The following is an 18,967-nucleotide window of genomic DNA, read 5'->3' as shown; positions in this document are numbered from 1 at the left end:
ACAACTTTACTCATTTTCTTCCATTTTGGCAATAATTAACTTGTGAATTTTTGAAATTGTTGTTTACTTAATCTTTGTGGTTAAAGATTAGACTGGACAGAGACCTGTCCAACCTGTTGAAACTACCGAAAATAAGGATTTATAGTTGTCTTTAAAATCTTCTTATGAAACGTTACAGCTATCTCAAGAAGAACGCAGGCATCTACTAACGAAGCAAGAACAGCTGGAAGCAGAACTGAACCAAACCAAGGCAGCTCTGGAAGAGAAGACCAAAGAAAATGAAACTCTCGCTGAGAGGATACGGTAAGTTGTTTATTATAAACCAATACGTTTAGTCAATTACCTTACGTATTACATAATATATGCCTATTTTTTAAGGAGGGAAAATCATCCAATGATCGTCTCGTCTAAGGCGAGGCGAGAGTTTAATCAATTAGACCTAGTGGTCATTTTAGAAACCATATTATCTAAAAGAGCTACTATTGTTTAAAACAATTACTTTTTAAAAAAAGGGGTGCTGCCTTTTCTTTTCTTTACCGCTTCCGTATTTTTTAAGTCAGGTATTATGTATGTGTATTGTCATTAAAATCTTCTATGTCTATGAAAAATACTATACTGAAAACCGCATCAAAATCGGTTCAACCAAACGCGAGAGATAATCACGCACGAATATACATACATGTCAAACATAAACATGACACCCTGACCTGAAACAATAATTTGTGGATCACACAAAGAGTTGCTCCGTTAAGGAACCGAATCCGCAGTCAAACAGAAGATAGAAGCTATCATATTTTTTTTAGGGACAAGCCCGCCCCAACTTCCCACACCACTGCAACTCCTGTAAGCCAGGATCTACAGTAGATACAAACATGAAAACACCGGAACACTGAGGTCCGGCGCGTCCCAGGGAAATGAAAGCTATCATATGCCTACTATTTACTATTAAATAAATGTATACTACATTCTATTAAATAATGTATAAGATAATAAAATAAAACTGTCTTACATTTATCCTTGCAGTGTACTAGAGAGTAGCGTGGAGCGCGCGGAGTCGGAGCGGTCGCGGTGCGAGCTGGAGCTGGACTCCGCCGCCGAGCTGGCCGCCACCAGGCAGCACCAGATCGCCACGCTCACCGACCTGCTCGATGCTGCTAAAGCCAAGGTAAGGAGTCTGGAACTTATAATTAAAGTTGATTTTACAATGGTATTGTTTTCGTATACTTTTGGGTTTAAACTCAAGTAACACGCCATTGGTGTTAACAAGTTTAAGGTTTAAAAAACAACTTTGCCCACCCTAGGATATACACCCAAACTTGAAACAGCAATTACTGGATTACACAGAATTGTTCTGTCTGGAATCGAATTCGTTACATGTTGCGCGGAAGCTAATCTAATTTCTTATCATTCATCTCATCATAACATAATTCATCATTTAGTCTTTGACTGCCAATAGAAAACTGTTGAAGGCGAATTCTCCACTAACGATGGTCACCGGTGACCACCAAGGCGTTCAATGTGTTAAATCTGTTCGGTTCGGACGTATTCCAGATTTCTTAAACAAGTATTGTCTATAACAAAATTTCTCAAATAAGATCTTAATGCTATGTTTAAACGATTGTTCAGTAGAATTTAAGTTTAAAATTCAACGAATAAATAAAATTAAATAAGTAATAAGGATTACTTATTTAATTTACCTTTGAAACATTAATTAGAGTTTCTCATTAGATCCCCATTGCCTATAAAATCAGTTTCTTTTAACTTTAATTAACCCCCGACGCAAAAAGAGGGGTGTTATAAGTTTGACGTGTCTGTCTATCTGTCTGTCTGTCTGTCTGTCTGTGGCATCATAACTCCCGAACGGATGCAGTGATTTCAATTTAGTTTTTTTCGTATTAAAGGGGACTTATGTGCGAGTATTTTTAGACATGTTTGGTGAAAATCGGTTGAGCCGTTTTAAAGTTATGGGCGGTGAAAGTAACGTAAGCGGGAGATTAACCGAAGGTCTGCAAATATACTGGGATGGGGTCTCAAATGAAACCGCACTGAAAGAAAATATTGAAAGATATCATTTTTTCGTATTAACAAAAATAAAAAATTAAAAAAATAATAATAAAAAATTTTTAAAAATAAAAATAAAATTAAATATTTTATAAAATACAAAAATATAAAACCTGCACCAATGTAATCTTTAGCCTACTTATAGAAACAAAAACTAGTAATTAATAAGTAAAAAAAAATCAAAGCGAACGAGCTTGACCTTGAATGTAATCTTTACCTTAACAAGAATTGAAATTATAGTAAGCATATTTATTTATTTATTTATTTATTTTCATAGGTACAGTGACAGACTACAGACTAAGACATTCCGTTAAAGAAATTCCTTAAAGTACCTAAGAATGTACTAATAATTCTAAAAAAATAATACGTCACGTTGGGGGACCGCATTCATACGGACTGTACACCGCCGCCCGCGCCGCTATATTTCTATTTTCTGCGTTATAGTTAAGTACTTAAACATCAATTTACTTTAATGTTAACACCAAGCATGTGATACTTATGAAAAAATCGTAGAGAAGTAAGAAATAATTAGGAGCGGTCCCCCAACGGGACGTATTTTTTTTTTAGAATTATTAGTAAGGGAGGTAGGGGAGGGATGGGCACTTTTTCACAATTTAATGCATAAAACGTCAGATTTTGTAGATAATCAACATTTATTGCCACTTCCTATTGTTCCATACTTTTGGCTAGATATCTTATAAAGAACTTTCTTATAATAATAATCAGTCTCCTAATTAGGAGGTAATTAAAAAATTAAGTCAAAAGTGCCCAAGGCTCCCTATGGTAGGGAGATATGGGCACACCCTGTGGGAGGCTTGGGCATGGCCTGTAAAACACTTAACATTTATAATAGACTCCAAAAATAAACGTAATAACAACAAAAAATATATCACGACTTATCTTAAATTAGTTATAACCCATAAAGGCTTATATTTATATTTATCAGCTGTCGTTATTATTTTTGATCCTTTTGGCTCGTAATATCAAATCTTTGGGAATTTCTGGTCGCAAACCTTTCTTTTTGAATTTAAACGGCATCTTTCTGTAATTAAAAATAGTTCAAATAGTGTAATTAATAATTATAATTTTCAAAAGACTCCTGTACGCAATATAAAGAAGAGAGCATTGGACATGCCCAAACCTCCCTCACATCCGACTGCCCATTGCTCCCTCTGTACACATTTTCAACACAATTTACCGGCATTTTTTTTTTGTATAGGTATTGAAACGTGAATTTTAGTTTAATTTATTAGTTAGTAAATATACAATAGATATATAATAAAAAATACACATACCTTTCGTTACTTTTTTCTGTATTACGATCCGAATCCACAACAAAATATTTACTTTTACGAGCACATAATCTTCAAATGTGTTTGTATTTGACAACTGACGGAAATAACAGATATTCTATGGATGAACAGTTTTGCCAGACGGTAAAGTAAACTACCAAATTAAGAAAAAAGAAAAACTTATGACAGGATCAGAATAAAAGGGGGGTGCCCATGTCTCCCGACTGCCCATCCCTCCCCTACCTCCCCTACATTCTTAGGTACTTTAAGATTAGGTTTCTTTTATTATTTTTTACTTTTTAAAGGGTAATTAAGTTTTTATGTCGGGGGTTTTTTAAATTTTTAATTTTATCAAAACTATCTTCCCCATTCCAGTTAGAAGAGCGTGCGGGTGTAGCGGAAGGCGCGGCAGAAGCCGAGGCGGCGGCGGCCGCAGCACGGCGGGACGCGGACGCGGCCGCGGCGCGGGCGCTCGCACTAGCGGAGCGACTCGCACATGCGCAGCGACAGCTCGACCGCGCGCATTCTGATGCCAGGAAGATGCATGATGATGCATTGGTAAACATCTTGTAGAACGCAAATCGCAATATAGGCAGTTGTCCCACCAACGGCGAGTGAACGACTAACTATCGGCTATTTTCTCGCTCAAGAAACGTACAATAGATATACTTTCCGTGTAAACAAAAGAGATGCATATACAAATAGTTGATCGCTGATCTACTCGTTACTCGTTCATCGTTGCCGGTGGGACAACTGCCTTGGTATTTAAGAATATATCGTTTTAACGATAAAGAGAATACTTCAAAAAGCCAAACTTTAAGGTTTTACCTTAAAGTTGGTCTAGTCGAACCATTATATCTATCAAGATATAATATTTCAACTTTAAGCTTTAAGTTCTGATGAACTTATAAAAGGCACCGGATCTTCTACAAGTAAGTAGACCAAGCCTACTTTCCTATAGATATAAACTTTTACATAGTCCAAGTAACGAATTGTATTTCACTGCTAACTTATTAAAAATAGCATTACATTTGTCCACCAAGCTAAGCAGACAAAAGCAAAATCTTCTTAATTAATTGATGTTACAGGTATCTCGAAACAACGCAAAGTCAACAATATCGGAGCTGGAGTTCCAGATAGAACAGCTGCGCCAGGAGAAGACCGCCATGCAGGGGGAGATGAAGACCTTGCAGGACAACGCAGAGGAACTGCAGATACAGGTACACACAGGAAGAGAAATAAGGCTATTACAAATATCAGCGTTATTTAACTTATTAAAGATGACAAACATGTTTTATTACGGGTCATAATAATGTACTACAAAAACGTTGCCAATTGTCCACATTTTAATGTGTTACTTTTACCTTTTTACTTATAATATCATTGGGTTTAGCCGGTTTTCTGTCACAGTGCAAAATCACATTATTACATGCGTACATGCTTCATGCTGTCCATAGTATTTAGGAGTACGGATGAAATCTTTCGAATCCTATGTAATTTTCAGTGGGTTCTTTTGTTTTCAGTAATGCAATAGAATTTCTTTGATGATGATAGCGGTAGTATGATAATCAATGTACTAATTGTACATTTATATACTTTCTCCAGGTGCAAGTAGCATCAGACGAGAAGCTAGCGTTAATGAGCAGAGCGGGCGAGGCGCTGGCCAGGGTGGCCGACTTGGAGAGACAACTACAGGACGCACGGGCCAGGAATGTACAGCTCACCAGGGATCGGGAGAGAGATGTGAGTTCTTATGTGTATCTTAGTGATTTTTTATTCGACTTAATGTAGGCGAATCTATAAATTATGATAATAATGGGACTGAGCATTAAAAGATTCAGTGTAATAGATAATTCGTAAATTATTTTAACGTTTAGGTATGTATGAAAGTATTGTCAAAAATTCAAATTTAATTCTTCAATAAAAATTCTGATGTTGTAAATATCAGCCTTTAGATAAATAATTCATAAGTTTGTTACGAGCTAACTAAGACATTCAATCGAATTCTTGAACATTTGCCTAATTGTTCAAAAGTGCTCAACTAGTTTCGAATAGTAACCGGAGCTCATAATCATATACGAGTCAATTCCAGGATTAAAACAAAACCTCTATTGGTAACCATATAATAAAATATCTTTATTCTCCACACAGGAAGCAGAATGGAAACAATTCCAAAGCGACCTTCTAATGACGGTGCGCGTCGCAAACGACTTCAAAACTGAAGCGCAAAGGGAGTTAGAACGATTGGTCTCCGAAAACAAAGTGGCAAGGGACAGGATACGACTCCTGGAAGACCAGATGCATTCTCTCAAAGGTAAGTGATATAGAGAGAAAGAGAAAGAACATAGTTTTGATGTGAATGCGTTTGAGTTTATGAATATTATTTTGGCTTTGTATGATACACTTTCTAGTTTTAAATTGGTGTTTATAGGTAAGCGTCCACAGGCCCGCATCGTACGCATTCCGTATAACGTCATCGGTACGCATCACATGTAGGCATTGCTGATGATGCGGTCCGTACGATGCGGATCAGTGGACGCAGTTGTATGAGTTTCTATACAAGACAAACTAAAATCCGTTGCGTGCGTTGCGTACGATGCGGGCCTATGGACGCTTATAGATAGGTTGTCTAAATAGGGCCACGAAATATATGAGTTTGTGTGTCATCTTTAATGAAGATGTTATCACTGTCTTAATGTGGTATTTCAATATTTCTTCTATTTTGTAAATAATCTCTCTGACTATAATGTTTTGTAGATTATGTTCTATGAATAATTTCTCACTTTTATAAACGTTTGGTACTTTAGTTTTGTGTTAATGCACCAAAACTGATGTTTTCGTAGGTTTTTAATGGATGCTGTTTTTGCTACATTGAGAGCTGTTGAGAGCTTTGCATGTGAATGACAGGTAGATTTGAGAGTAGTTTGGAGTTTGATAATGATTTAGTTCTTTGCTTTACTTTAAAAACGCTTAAACTGATTTCAAAAAATAAATCTAAAATAGTACAAGACGAACTAAAGAAAATATACCAAATTAAAACAGCTTTACTGTCCAATTTTGCATGTAAATAAACAAAACAGTCGAAACATTAAAATCCTTTCAGTTATTTCAGCAGAATTAACATGCATTACCATGCGCTAATTCTGTGTAAAGCTTAACTTTATAAGCATTCATTAACTAACAGTGACCGACCATCAAATGTATGTTAAACAATGTCTAATCACTATTTGATGTACCAACACAGGTGTTGACAGATCCGAATCTATGGATAGCATATACTCAGATGACAATATATTAGATACAAAGGAATCTGATACATGCGAGTCTCCATCGAGCGACGACTTAAGTCCATCTAAAGACGTGTTCAAGAGTATAAGAACTAGATACCTGTCGAGAGTGCACAGCGTCACCGACCCTCCGGCCAAGGACCCAAGCTTAGTAGAACAAGCATTCTTCAGATCCAATAATGCTCCCGAAACGAACACTGATATGAACGATCTCTTGAAAGACAATTTCAAAATAGAAATTGAGAACGTCACTGTAGATGAGACGAATGATGACGATAGTCCAAAATCTTCGACAGAAGAGTATCCGAGTAAAGTGTTAGCCGAGGCTGTCTTACCTCCTTTCAAAGATAAGGAGTTGAAAAGACAAAATGCTGTCGACCAATGCGATACAACGGACAGTGCTCCAGCTGTAACAGAACTTGCTGAGAATCTAATCGATCTGAATTCTAGTTTTAGGTTAGTTAAATCAGATTCTAGTTATGTACCCAAACCCAAAGTGCGCACTATATTTAGTAAAAACCTATCCGGAACCTTCAATGGCAAGCCAAAGTCCTACAGTTTGGATAGTTTGAATACTAACGAAGAGTACCAAGAAGCTTTAAATGAGGCTACTAGTGTAGATCTACTAACTGCTAACACTGAAAGTGATACTTCTCTATTTTCGGAAAGTACTGATAGTGTTTTCCTTCCTCCAGTAGAGAAAAATAATAATAAAGTAGATTTAAAAATTGAGGCTAATAATAATGAAGTAAGTAAAGAATTAACTGTAGTTAAAGCCGAAGAAATCCTCCCATTTCCATACCCTGATGATATTAAGAAAGAACCCGCAGTTGATTTAATCGAGCCCAAAAAGGTATTAAGAGATGTATCCATTGATGATAATGTTGAGAAACAACTGCAAATGGTCAATGAAGAATTGAAACTCACATTCAAGGCTGCGATAGAGAGAATAATTGGAAACAACAGAATGAAAAAAGCTTCAAGTCCAGACAGTTTTAAAGATGATGAAAAGCAAACTTCATCTGAAGTTGACCCTATTACCAAAGATGAAATAGACAATACAAATAACACTAGAAACACATCTTTGTCTAACGTTCCTAAAGTTTTAATAAGTGATGTTGACTCAGAACCAAATACTGAAGTTACCAAAGAAAATAACAATATAGTTACCACTGATGTAAATACTTCTAGTCCGAAAGACGAAACAAGCAAACTTTTAACTGAAACTGTTAATGATTCCGTTCCTGAAGAACCTAAATCTGAAGTTCCTATAGATGATAATGTTAGTTATCACTTAAAAATAAATACTGCAGACTTAGGTGATGATGTACCAAAGATAGAAACAACTCCAAATAATAATAACTCTAACAATAGGCCTGGTCCTACGTTTAAAACTTTCTTAGCGCCTCTTAAAATAGGTAAAGGAAATGTAGCACCAACAGCGCCTATTATAATAAGTCCAGTGCTAATACAACCAGTGTTTTTAAAACCTCTTGCTCCTAAGGAAGTTCCAGTAGCACCCAAACAAGAAACCAAAAAGGGTACTCTTTATTACAGCGATATTGATCAAGTTGCTAATGACAGCAAAAATGAAAGCCAAATACTTGAAGAAAAAGGTCCCGAGGACGGCACTAAGAGAAAGGGTCTTTATCAAAAAAATACTAAAGCTAAACAGTTGCCTTTCTTATCGTGGAAAAATTTCGGATCAAACGAAAGCTTGACAGAAAGTAAAAATGTAAACAAGCCTCTGGAAATTTCGAAGACTCCAAATACCTTTTCTAGAACTCCCATAGTTCCTATAGAGCCTCCAAAAACGGTCGGCGTTGTGCCAAAAGTTTCCACGAAACCTCCAGAAGTTAAAGCAACTGTTGGCAAGTTATCAAAGAGCCCGCAGTGGTTGATTGACAATAAATATTACCAACCTGTGGAGAATGTCCCATTCGTTATAAATTCCACACCAACTATTGTACCAAAGCCTGTAGAGACTAAGAAAGAAGAAGCAAGTGTTGCTCCCAGTAATCCATTTCAATCTCAAGAAAGGGGATATTCAGAGCAAGAAAATGTTTACGAAGAAATAGGACCAGTGATCTCAGAGGTGATAGCCAAAGATAAGAATATAGCGGACGATGAGAAGATATCGAACAAACACCAGTCGTTAACAGATGAGTTTGCTTCAGTTACTAGAGAAGAGGTGCTAAAAGTACCCAGACGTATCAAAAAGCCTAGAAAAGACGATAGGTTTGCAAGATCTAAATCGTTAGACTTTTTAGACAACACAGAGGAAACGAAAGAAACAGCAAGGGTAACCAAATCAATGCTACCATTATCGAAAGCGCCCAGCGCGAAAGATATACCAATAAAAACTGGGTCTATTGTGGAAATAGTGCAAAGTTTGGAGAAGAAACCTCCGCCATCGGATACAGTAAAAGAAGTAGGTCCGAGGAAACTGTCCCTGCAGCATCCAACTACTCCGAGCATAGAACCGAACACTGGTTCCTTGCCACGAGATAAGCCATACTGGAGGACGTTGGAGCACAAACGATTGTCGCACCCACTAAGATCATTGAAAGATCCCCCGCCTCGCAGACCTCTACGTAAGTGAGCGCTTTTGTGACCGGCAATCTAAACGTCCGAGTGTGAATTATATGTAAATAACTATATCAATGTATGGAAACATTATGTGTTAGTGTGTGTACCATTTGGTGGTGGTGACATGGTGGTGGCTTGTGAACCATACCTTTGTGTGTAAGCTTCTGATCGCTGGGGGAACAGTTCCATGTACAAAAGTCCAGAGAGGGACGGAGCTATACAACCTACATAGCTCCGTCCCTCTCGCACTGCTCAGTGATCGACCATTCTGACACAATTGTAATAGCAGACTAAGGCCCCAGGTCACAAGGGCGTGGGATGGTATTAAAAGTATGGTGCTGTTGGCCTATTGTAACCATGCCATAGGTTGGGGTGATCATAGTAAGCCTTCAGAAGCTTAGCTTGTTTCCGTCTCATCTCACTTCATTGTAATAAAATTGCGAATTTGAAAACAAACACAGTATGAATGTGACTTCAATTTTGCTGTCACGATGATGCTTCAAAATATTTTTCAGGTTTAAGGTTCAATATTGCATGAAATATGGATTTATTGTCACAATGTAGATACGCATGGTTTTTAGTTCAATTGTATTATAGCACTGGGGATCGTGTGGTGTTGGATGTCCCTGTAATTTTTTGAATCTTCAAAGAAAATAGACTCTTATCGCTCCCCAGTAAAGATAATTTCTTAAAAAACATGTCCATATTTTTGGGACGCAAAACTAAGTGATGCTATTTGTTATAGCGGTCCAATAAAACATGCTGAAGTTGAACGTTTCTAACCAAGATGAAACCAGTTTTCTTTACACAGAATAGAATAAGAACACGATTTATAGACATCCTTAAATCTCAAAGTGCTTCCTACGTTTAAAACTAGTATTCTAACTGTACTATTCACTTCAGCTATACCACCGCGCACTGAGGAGACGCCCCCGCCACCGCCGCTGTTGACCAGCGCGTCGCTGCAGGATATCATGGCCACTGCTGCTTCACACAGGAGGACTAAAGGTAGGATAGAAAACCAAGGACTTTTAAAAAGATAAAAGAAAAAGAAGATAAAGTAGCAATAATCTCTACCCAGATCTCCTTCCTATAGGACAAGAAATTTCAGAAAGTAATCTTTATTGAATGTAACCCTCTTCCTGAATCCTTTCCTTCCCCATCTTCTTGATTGAGTTCTTATCGCGATATTTACAGAAGACAATAATACAAAGAAGCTTTAAAGCAGTTAGTAGAAGAAGCTTTAATAAATCATATTCTTTGGTTCCAGGTGTAAGTCGCCAAGACTCCAGACTGTCAGTCAAGTCTCTAATCGAGAGTATAGAAAACGCGGCGAAGGCAGCCAAGCAGTCGCCTGCAACCACCCCTGTAGGAGAGTGGCCACAGGTAAAGCCACAAGCTGGTTAAAACAAAATATAGTGGTGACGGTAAAATCATTTCTATTACTGAACCAATTCTTATTACACTTATTGAGACTTTACTTAAGATCAACCAAGATGAAGAAATAAGTATCCAAATAAGACAAACTATCTTATGTAGAGGAAGCCCACAGTCCAGCAATGGACTGTCATGGGTAAGGACCCATGATAATGCATTACTAACCAAAAAGGAGACAGTAAAGACAAGGGTCTTTACTGTCCTTTACTTTTAAGCCTTTACTTACTTTTACCCAAGCACCGTAGGATCCTCATAGTCACACACTAGCTTCTGCTAGCGGCTTCATCCGCGTTTTCGTGGGATAAAAAGTATCCTATCACCCAAGTCAGCTCATAGCCATGTCTATATACCGAATGTCTTCATCTGTTCAGTAGTTACAGCGTGATTGACGGACAAACATCCAAACAAACAAAATTTCACATTTATAATATTAGTGTGATACTGTAAATTATTATTACATTTTATTCATGACCCATAAACTTCGTAGCTAGTAAGTGTACAATAAAAAAAATCGTTTACCTATACATAAATTATTCTGCGTATATTAAACAGCATCTTAAATCCTCTCTCACCAGCAAACGACAGTAGGCGTAACAACGACCACATCAACATCTATAAAGAATGGCATAGCGGACTCCACGGCGCCTACAAACGGCATGACTGGTACCACCTTCTCAAGTAAACCGCCAGCGGCCCGGGGCGCTCGACCCTCACCCATTGTTAACGGTAAGTGGGTTTGTGAAGGTGATGTGGTTAATTTAGATTGTGTATTGTTAATTTTTAATGTAGGTTGTATCGTTGGTGGTGATAATACATCTAATTCTGTTGATTTGTAGGGCTTATAGGTAGTTTTTGGAGGACTTTTTTGTGGACGTCCTCTTGCCCCATCTAAGAGGCATGTCGGTTATTTGTTAGTTTGTAAATCGATCAGGCCTTTGCCCTGCAGTGGGACGATCATGGATGAAATCTAATATCGATCTTACCTATCTAATAGTTAAAACATGTCAAAACACAGTTCGAATAATATCTTCAGTTGGTCTCTTGATCTAAAACTGAGACTGCAGAGGCTTCTTTAATGTTTCAAATTAAAATAGAAGTAGATGCGTTATCACCACCACTGAAAATTACTAGGGTATTGTTAGAACTAAATATGTAGGTATAAAACATGGGGTATATGCATGAAAGTAACCAGTTTGGTGATATAAATCCTAAAGATTAAAAGCATTAAGTAAATAATTATTGATATTTTAGCTTGTTATTATGACAATATTTACCCCAAAAACATACATTAATCTATATTAAACTCTAAAAATAACGTAAATTCGGTTCCCGGCTACATATAATCGCATGAAAGTCGCTTATTTTTTCCAGCATGGCAGCATGAACGCGGCGCATAGCCCAACCCTTGCCTATTAACGATATGTGTTGTGTGCGACCTTTACTAATTTATTTTATTAAAAACTCTTAGTTCATTACATGATGCATGCCACTAGACTTTTATTTTTACACCCCTGTTATTTAAGAATAAGGTTTATTATTATTTTATTATCTACTTATTCAAAACTTTTTATTACTTTCAAGCGGTTTCCTTTGTCTAATTCAATAACTATATTATTCTCTTTCCCATTTCTATTTATTCATACTTATTTTCAATCTACATTAATTCATTTCTATGCTTGATAAAATATTACTTTAAAGGCATATTTGCTTATTGCGTTAGATAAAGGAACAATAAAAAAAATATAACAATAATAATGGCGCCTAAAAAAACAAGATGGAGGTTTGACATTGACATTGACATATTCCCGCCATTGTCCCCTTGTTCTAACGGAGTCGGTTCTTGTGTGAAGTTCACTCATTGGGGGTGGGGCCACTCTGCATTGTTTGTGTCTACTCGGAAATGTCCACACTGGCTGACTGTGTGGATATTTCTATCATGTGCTACCATCGACGGTTTTGTGATATCTGTACCTATCTGTTAGAAAAAGTACCTAGATATTGTTCCTATAATCTTAATAAGTTACCATTTTATATAAAACGTACTTATACCATTTACTTAAAACTAGAGGTTGGCATATTCTTTCTTCCACTCTTGCTCCTAATATTCACGTCTTCTCTATCCAAGAACAGAATGCCTTCTCATCTAGTTCTTTCGAAATCTGTTTCATTATAAACAAACCCACGACACTGAACGAAATACCAAATGTGGGGCTTAAACACATATTAATAACACCATTTATGATTCTTATGAACAATATTAGAAACATAATCAATTACATTTTACAACCTTTATACCCACAAAAAATCAAAGAAAATCCCTTCGTGGGCCCAATACTATTAAATTCTACGTCATCAAAACACCATCGGTGGTCCTTAAAAAAGTAGTATGAATACTTCTATCGTACGTATCACAATACCGTCGCTGCGTGCTTGCGTTGACGTTGTGCCTAACGGGGCTGGGCAGAGGCTGGCGCAGCGCAATCCAACATCCCGGACGAGCAGCGCGCCCTCCACTCGCTGCAGCAGAAAGCCATCGAGTCGTTCGTGCGACGGAACAGCTATGGAGATATATGTGAGTCTGTTATTCTGGTCTTAGAATAGAAATATAGCTTTGAGATTTCGTCATATGTCCCAGGACATATTCTGAGATTACATATATTATGACGAGTAGTTTTTGGAAATTGGTAAGTATTATGTAATAGATCCATAACGTAAGTTAGTTAGTACTTGCTCTTTAACTTAACTACTACGCCACTACGCCAACGGTACACATTTGTAACCGGCAACAACGTGTAGCGGGTGCCACGGCTGGCTGCGTGCACACAACGTGTAGCGGGTTCGATTCCCGCACGGAACAACTATTTGTGTAGTCCACAAATTGTGATTTCGGTTCAGGGTGTCATGTGTATGTGAACTCCTATGTAAATGCGCCCATGACACAAAAGAAAATAATAGTTTAGAGCAACGTTAAAAAAACCATACAAATGGACACATCTCTTTAAATAATACAGTCAGTTTTGACATCAACATGATCAAGGTAAGTCCTACAGCTTAGCTTCTATGTGTGTGCATGATAAATGTTCGCAAAACCAACCAGTACACGATGTCCATTAACATTTTACACCAGAATTAATTACATTATTCCATCTAGACTACAATATTTCAATATTTGACAGACACCAAACGTATTTTTCCATATCAAAATGCCCTATAAACATTATGTCCTCAAAATAATCACAGGTGAAAGAAAAGATCCATTGAATGCGCTGCAAGTGAAGAACGGCGGGTCCAAACGCAACGCTCTGCTCAAGTGGTGCCAACAGAAGACGCTGGGATACAACAACATTGATATTACTAATTTTAGGTGAGTTTCCCTTTTAAATTCGGCGTCTCAAATAATGGAGAAGTATGTAAAATTCTGAAGCACACACGTGCGAGTGATCAAGGTCAAGAAGGCAGTTTAGTCAGCTCAAACTGCCCTAGATTGAAAGTCTTTTAGGATCTACCAAAATAGATTGGTAATTTTTGAACTTAGCTAAGATAAGTGTGGGAGAGCTATGCTTTGACACGAATGGGCCGGTTCGACCGGAGTGATACCACGGCCTCACATAAAACCGACGTAAAACAACGATTGCGTTGTGTTACCCCGCTTCCCAATCTTCCTAATCCCCCTCAAAAGGCAGGCAACGCACTTGAAATCCTCGATTATTTCGGGTGTCCATAGGCGGCAGCAATTGCTTACCATCTGGTGAGTAATAATAACTTTTAAAGCCAAGGACGGATACGCATAAGGCCTTTACTCAGCAGTGGTACTATTATCTTGCAACTAGCTAGATCATAGTGATGATTGAATCTAAATCCATATTAATTTCTTCACAGTTCATCGTGGAACGACGGCATGGCCCTGTGTGCTCTACTGCACTCGTACCTGGGTGACAGTCGCATCTGCTACTCCTCGCTGTCTCCACACGACAAGCGAACCAATTTCTCCGTAGCATTCGCCGCTGCAGAGTCCGTGGGGATACCTACCACGCTGGTTTGTACCTTTGTTTTTTACTTTCTACCAAATTAACATATACAATTGTTCAGTTCGAAGGTTCGAAACCTACCGACGGCAAGTACCAATGTGTCGTTTTCCTAGTTATATCTATATGTACTTTCTAAGATTATTTATTTAGACACCACTGACAAACGGCGAAGGAAAACATCGTGAGGAAATCTGGGCTTATAATTTCTAATTATAAGTTTGAAATCGCCAACCCGCATTGAGCAAGTGTGGTGATTAATGCTCAAACCTTCTCCGTGTGAAGAGGCCTTTGGTCAGCAGTGGCCACTTATAGGCTATATAGATATGTGATTCTTTAACAAGCTAACAATTTTAAATACTTACACACAGTTGTATTCTTTCTTCCACAGAACATTCAAGATATGATCCAACAAGAGAGGCCGGACTGGCAGCAAGTCATGGCGTACGTCACCAGCATTTACAAACACTTTGAAACGTAAACCGTATTACAATACACATAGAGAACAATTTACATCATCTAGACACATAGTATTATGAATTTAAATGATATTCCATTTTTATCGAGGGCCCATACTTGCGCTAAAGTTTGCGCAGTTTTGCGCAACGGCTTTACTGTTTGCGCAAACTTGATAAAATATTCTATATTTCTTTTAGATTGAAACGTATATATTTGATCTTTATTATAAACATTTTAAAGGAATAATTACCAAGATATAACGAATATTAATGCCTTTTTAAAAGTAGCCTTATGTAATACGATAAAACTTGCATTAGATATATTATGTATGAATTAAAATAAACTTCGGAACAAAATTAGAACAATGCAAGTAGTTATTATATACTTAAAAATATATATTTGGGTAAAAAAGGCTACATTTATATAAGCCTCGTATGTTGTGTGCAAGCTAAATTGTATCGAAATATAGGTTGTAATTAACATTCCTAAAGAAAACTGAATATTTTTGGACTGTATTGAAAAAAAGGATAGTAAGGTAGATACGAAAACCTAGTAGAAAGCTAGCAGTTATGTGATTTAATGCGATATTGAACCTTAATCTTGTAATCATAGAGTTTTATTTCATTCACATTTTGTACGCCTGAATTTTTAATTAGATTGGTCACGTAACTTTTCGAGCGCGCTCGATTAGTTTCAAGCCGCAACCGGGGCTCAAAAACACGAGCAGCATGCGTGGTGAACGACGTCACGCGTTACATATAACAGTTACCTGGCTAAACCATACAATTTAAAGTCTTTTTGCATTTGCAATAGGGTTCAATATCGCACAAAATCGCAATAAGCTAAAAAGAGTGTGATACAAGTACTATAATGCCTTGTTTTGGCCTTACGGGTTGTAGCCGTCTTTCCAATATGAAGACTGATACGCTAATGTTAGGATGGAACCATCTTTAGTGAGGAATACGACCAGATAACTTTAACATTTTAATGAAATGTGTAGAAATATTACAAGATATGGGATAATTAATGTTTTCCAAAAGAAATTAGAGACATTTACTGTCTATTTTTGAAGGGAAACACATTATGTGTTTCAGTGCTTAGACGTTTTCAAATAATTTCCAATATCACATGTTTATTCGATGTATTAAGTAGTTGTTTGTCATCAATCCGTATTAACTCATACCTTAACCTACATTACAATAAAAATCCAGTTCATTTGTATTCATAGACATTATTAAATAACCTATTTAAATACAAGTAATTTGACGCGATATAAAACCATATTAAACCATTAATAGATACTTTTGAAATGCTATAACTCTAAATGCAATCAAAAAAGCCTTTTCTATTTTAAATGGTAGCCAAAATGCATTATCATTAATCTTAGTAAATTGGTCTCATTATACTTAAATACGCTGTTTAAAATAAAATTGGTATTTTTGAACAATGCTTTATAAAAAAAATAATAACCTTAACTTATTTATGGCTCTTAGATTCAGCCTACCTAAAGGGCTTATACTCAAATAAATAAAAAGTAGACAATTATATTTATACATATTTAAAATATTAAATCGCGTCGTTACCCATTTTGCCTTGAACGTATTTCTTCTCCAATTTATATTAAAAAATCATATAAAAATGGCATTTTAATAAAATAATAGTATGTGATTAGGCTTTCGACCAATGTAACTTTATTCTTGTAAATTAAGACCTAAGTACTTGCCTTTTTGCCTAAAGCAAAATAGCATTATTATTGGAATTGAATGTAATGGTGTTGATTTTGTACGAAGCTACTAAATGATAAATTATATTTATTTTTGCAAGTTGGTTATAAGATAACACTTTTACACGTCAATCGTTGAAATAACTAGATGAGACTGGCATTTCCTATCGGACTACTCTGAGAAGAAATGCCGAAACAAACTCAGAGGATAAAGGATAATGTGAGAGAATACTACCACTATACTATTAATTTCATATTATATTTCCGTTGTTTTATTGTCTTTATAACAAAAAGATACATATTAATTTAGTAATTTTACCTTTTTTAAAAAAAAGTTACGTCAGTGTCAATTGTGACAGCTGTCAGATTTGAATGGATTCCCTCTATTTCTTTTTTGGAAAAATAAATGAACTGGCTTCTTACACAATCGGCATCAAATAATAATTACTTACCATATTTATATTTACTAATCATTTTATTTATGTAACTTATTATGTAACGGCATTTAATTATTTTGTGAACGCGGTAAAGTTATCAACCAATAGACGTTAAGCGTTGTACGCATTCTCAATCGCTATTGGTCGCTGCTTACGCGATTTTCTGATTGGTTTTTAAAGATTGTGATTACATTGTTTACGCTCTGGATTTACTTTTATATCTAGTCCAAAACTTTGGGTAGAAAATAACTTATTAAAGTTTCGTGAGGTTTACCTTTTTGCTCATCAGAGGGCGGTCTTGTAGCGTGAGGTCTCTTTGTCCAATTACTGTAGCTTTCAAAAATTAAGTGTAGAATGGTTTTGGTTGATTCTCCTCCTCAAGCTAAAAAAGCAGACCTCAAGCTACATTAACGACATCTGGTGATAAAAAATGGTGGTCCTTATTTGTAATGTCCAACAAATCCAGTAATCAATAAATCGAGACGTATTTTATAGTAAATTATTATAGCATTTGATTTTGTGAGGTTGTACCTATGTTTGGCTGAATGTTTTATAAACTTGTGTATGTGTTGCCACAGCTAAATATTCCGGTGTTGTCATACACACATTGTAGTACTTTATATTAAACGATATATTCGACTATGTTATTATTAACTATAGTAAATATTTATTTGAGGCTGTTTTGTCCGTGTGTGTATGATCAGACACAGTTGATATTAGTTTTTAAACTACTTTGTAATATGCTGGCCTGTATTTCGTGGCACGGAGTGTAAAAATCCATCTTTCAATAATAAGTAAACATTATTTTCTTCGTCTAACTGCCGTACTCAGAGTTATTTAATGGTTACTTAACCCAGTCCTTAGCAATTGTTTTCGTTACAAAATCGTTACTAAGGAATAGTTTAAGTAATCATTAAATGTCTCTGAGTGTGGCAGCAAATGGTATTATTAATATTTTGACAGAACTGTACACTTGGTGCCACAAAAAATGGGCCATTTGTTTAGATATAATTTGTGTAACATGCTGTGTTACAATTCTGACTCGGTTGTTGATGCTTAGTAGTTTAATTACCTATTACATATTTTGAGATAATTGTATTTTTGTAAATATAGCTTTTAAATAAAGTTCCTGATTTATTATACGCAGTTTTGTTTTATTTTTGGGTGCAAATGCAAGTATGCAAGTGCGTCATAGATCCATACATCATGACGTTTTAATAACACATTATATTCAATAACTCCTATTGGCTATAGCGTGATGTTTTATAGCATTCCTCGATAAATATACTATCCAACACAAAAATAATTATTCCAATCGGACCAGTCGCTTCGGAGATTAACGCGTTCAAACGAACAAATAAATGCTTCAGCTTTATACAAGGTCGTAATAGTTTCCTTTTGATCATCATCACCAGCATTTCAGCCACAAAATGTCCACTCAATGAGTTTCAGATCGGATGTTTGTTTTTACCCTGTTTGGGCAGAAGCTACACCCCAATTATCACTCGAATCTCAACCCAACTAAAACCCCAAGTTTTTTTAAATCAATTCCAACTAGTTCCTTATATATACTTCGTGTTGTTATATTCATATACATCTAAATGTGGGCAGCTTGGGCAGAAATGGGTATGGCTGGTGGGCATTCCCTTTCGTTTTG

At 36.4% G+C, this 18,967-nt stretch overlaps 1 protein-coding gene across 14 annotated transcripts in view; it reads left to right on the top strand.

The window, feature by feature from the left end:
- The window catches only part of LOC118275215 (cytospin-A), a 66,490-nt gene extending 48,038 nt beyond the window's left edge, over nucleotides 1-18,452 (top strand). For 9 of the 14 annotated variants that reach the window (XM_050696942.1, XM_050696943.1, XM_050696940.1 and 6 more), the window contains 14 exons: nucleotides 179-303; nucleotides 1,024-1,165; nucleotides 3,729-3,911; nucleotides 4,442-4,573; nucleotides 4,959-5,096; nucleotides 5,505-5,667; nucleotides 6,598-9,234; nucleotides 10,133-10,237; nucleotides 10,500-10,615; nucleotides 11,242-11,392; nucleotides 13,131-13,238; nucleotides 13,907-14,030; nucleotides 14,546-14,702; nucleotides 15,083-18,452. In XM_050696942.1, the coding sequence (XP_050552899.1) occupies nucleotides 179-303; nucleotides 1,024-1,165; nucleotides 3,729-3,911; nucleotides 4,442-4,573; nucleotides 4,959-5,096; nucleotides 5,505-5,667; nucleotides 6,598-9,234; nucleotides 10,133-10,237; nucleotides 10,500-10,615; nucleotides 11,242-11,392; nucleotides 13,131-13,238; nucleotides 13,907-14,030; nucleotides 14,546-14,702; nucleotides 15,083-15,172 (4,371 nt within the window). In that variant the 3' untranslated portion in view covers nucleotides 15,173-18,452. Of the gene's footprint in view, nucleotides 1-178; nucleotides 304-1,023; nucleotides 1,166-3,728; nucleotides 3,912-4,441; nucleotides 4,574-4,958; nucleotides 5,097-5,504; nucleotides 5,668-6,597; nucleotides 9,235-10,132; nucleotides 10,238-10,499; nucleotides 10,616-11,241; nucleotides 11,393-12,037; nucleotides 13,243-13,906; nucleotides 14,031-14,545; nucleotides 14,703-15,082 lie in introns of those variants that run through there. The other 5 variants (XM_050696945.1, XM_050696951.1, XM_050696944.1 and 2 more) reach the window with 4 other exon arrangements.
- Nucleotides 18,453-18,967: the final 515 nt, after the last annotated feature.

Source organism: Spodoptera frugiperda, chromosome 11, assembly GCF_023101765.2.
Source record: "Spodoptera frugiperda isolate SF20-4 chromosome 11, AGI-APGP_CSIRO_Sfru_2.0, whole genome shotgun sequence".
Classification (NCBI taxonomy): domain Eukaryota; kingdom Metazoa; phylum Arthropoda; class Insecta; order Lepidoptera; family Noctuidae; genus Spodoptera; species Spodoptera frugiperda.
The sequence above is the reverse complement of the archived record's forward strand: the minus strand, read 5'-3'. Positions and strand labels throughout refer to the sequence as shown.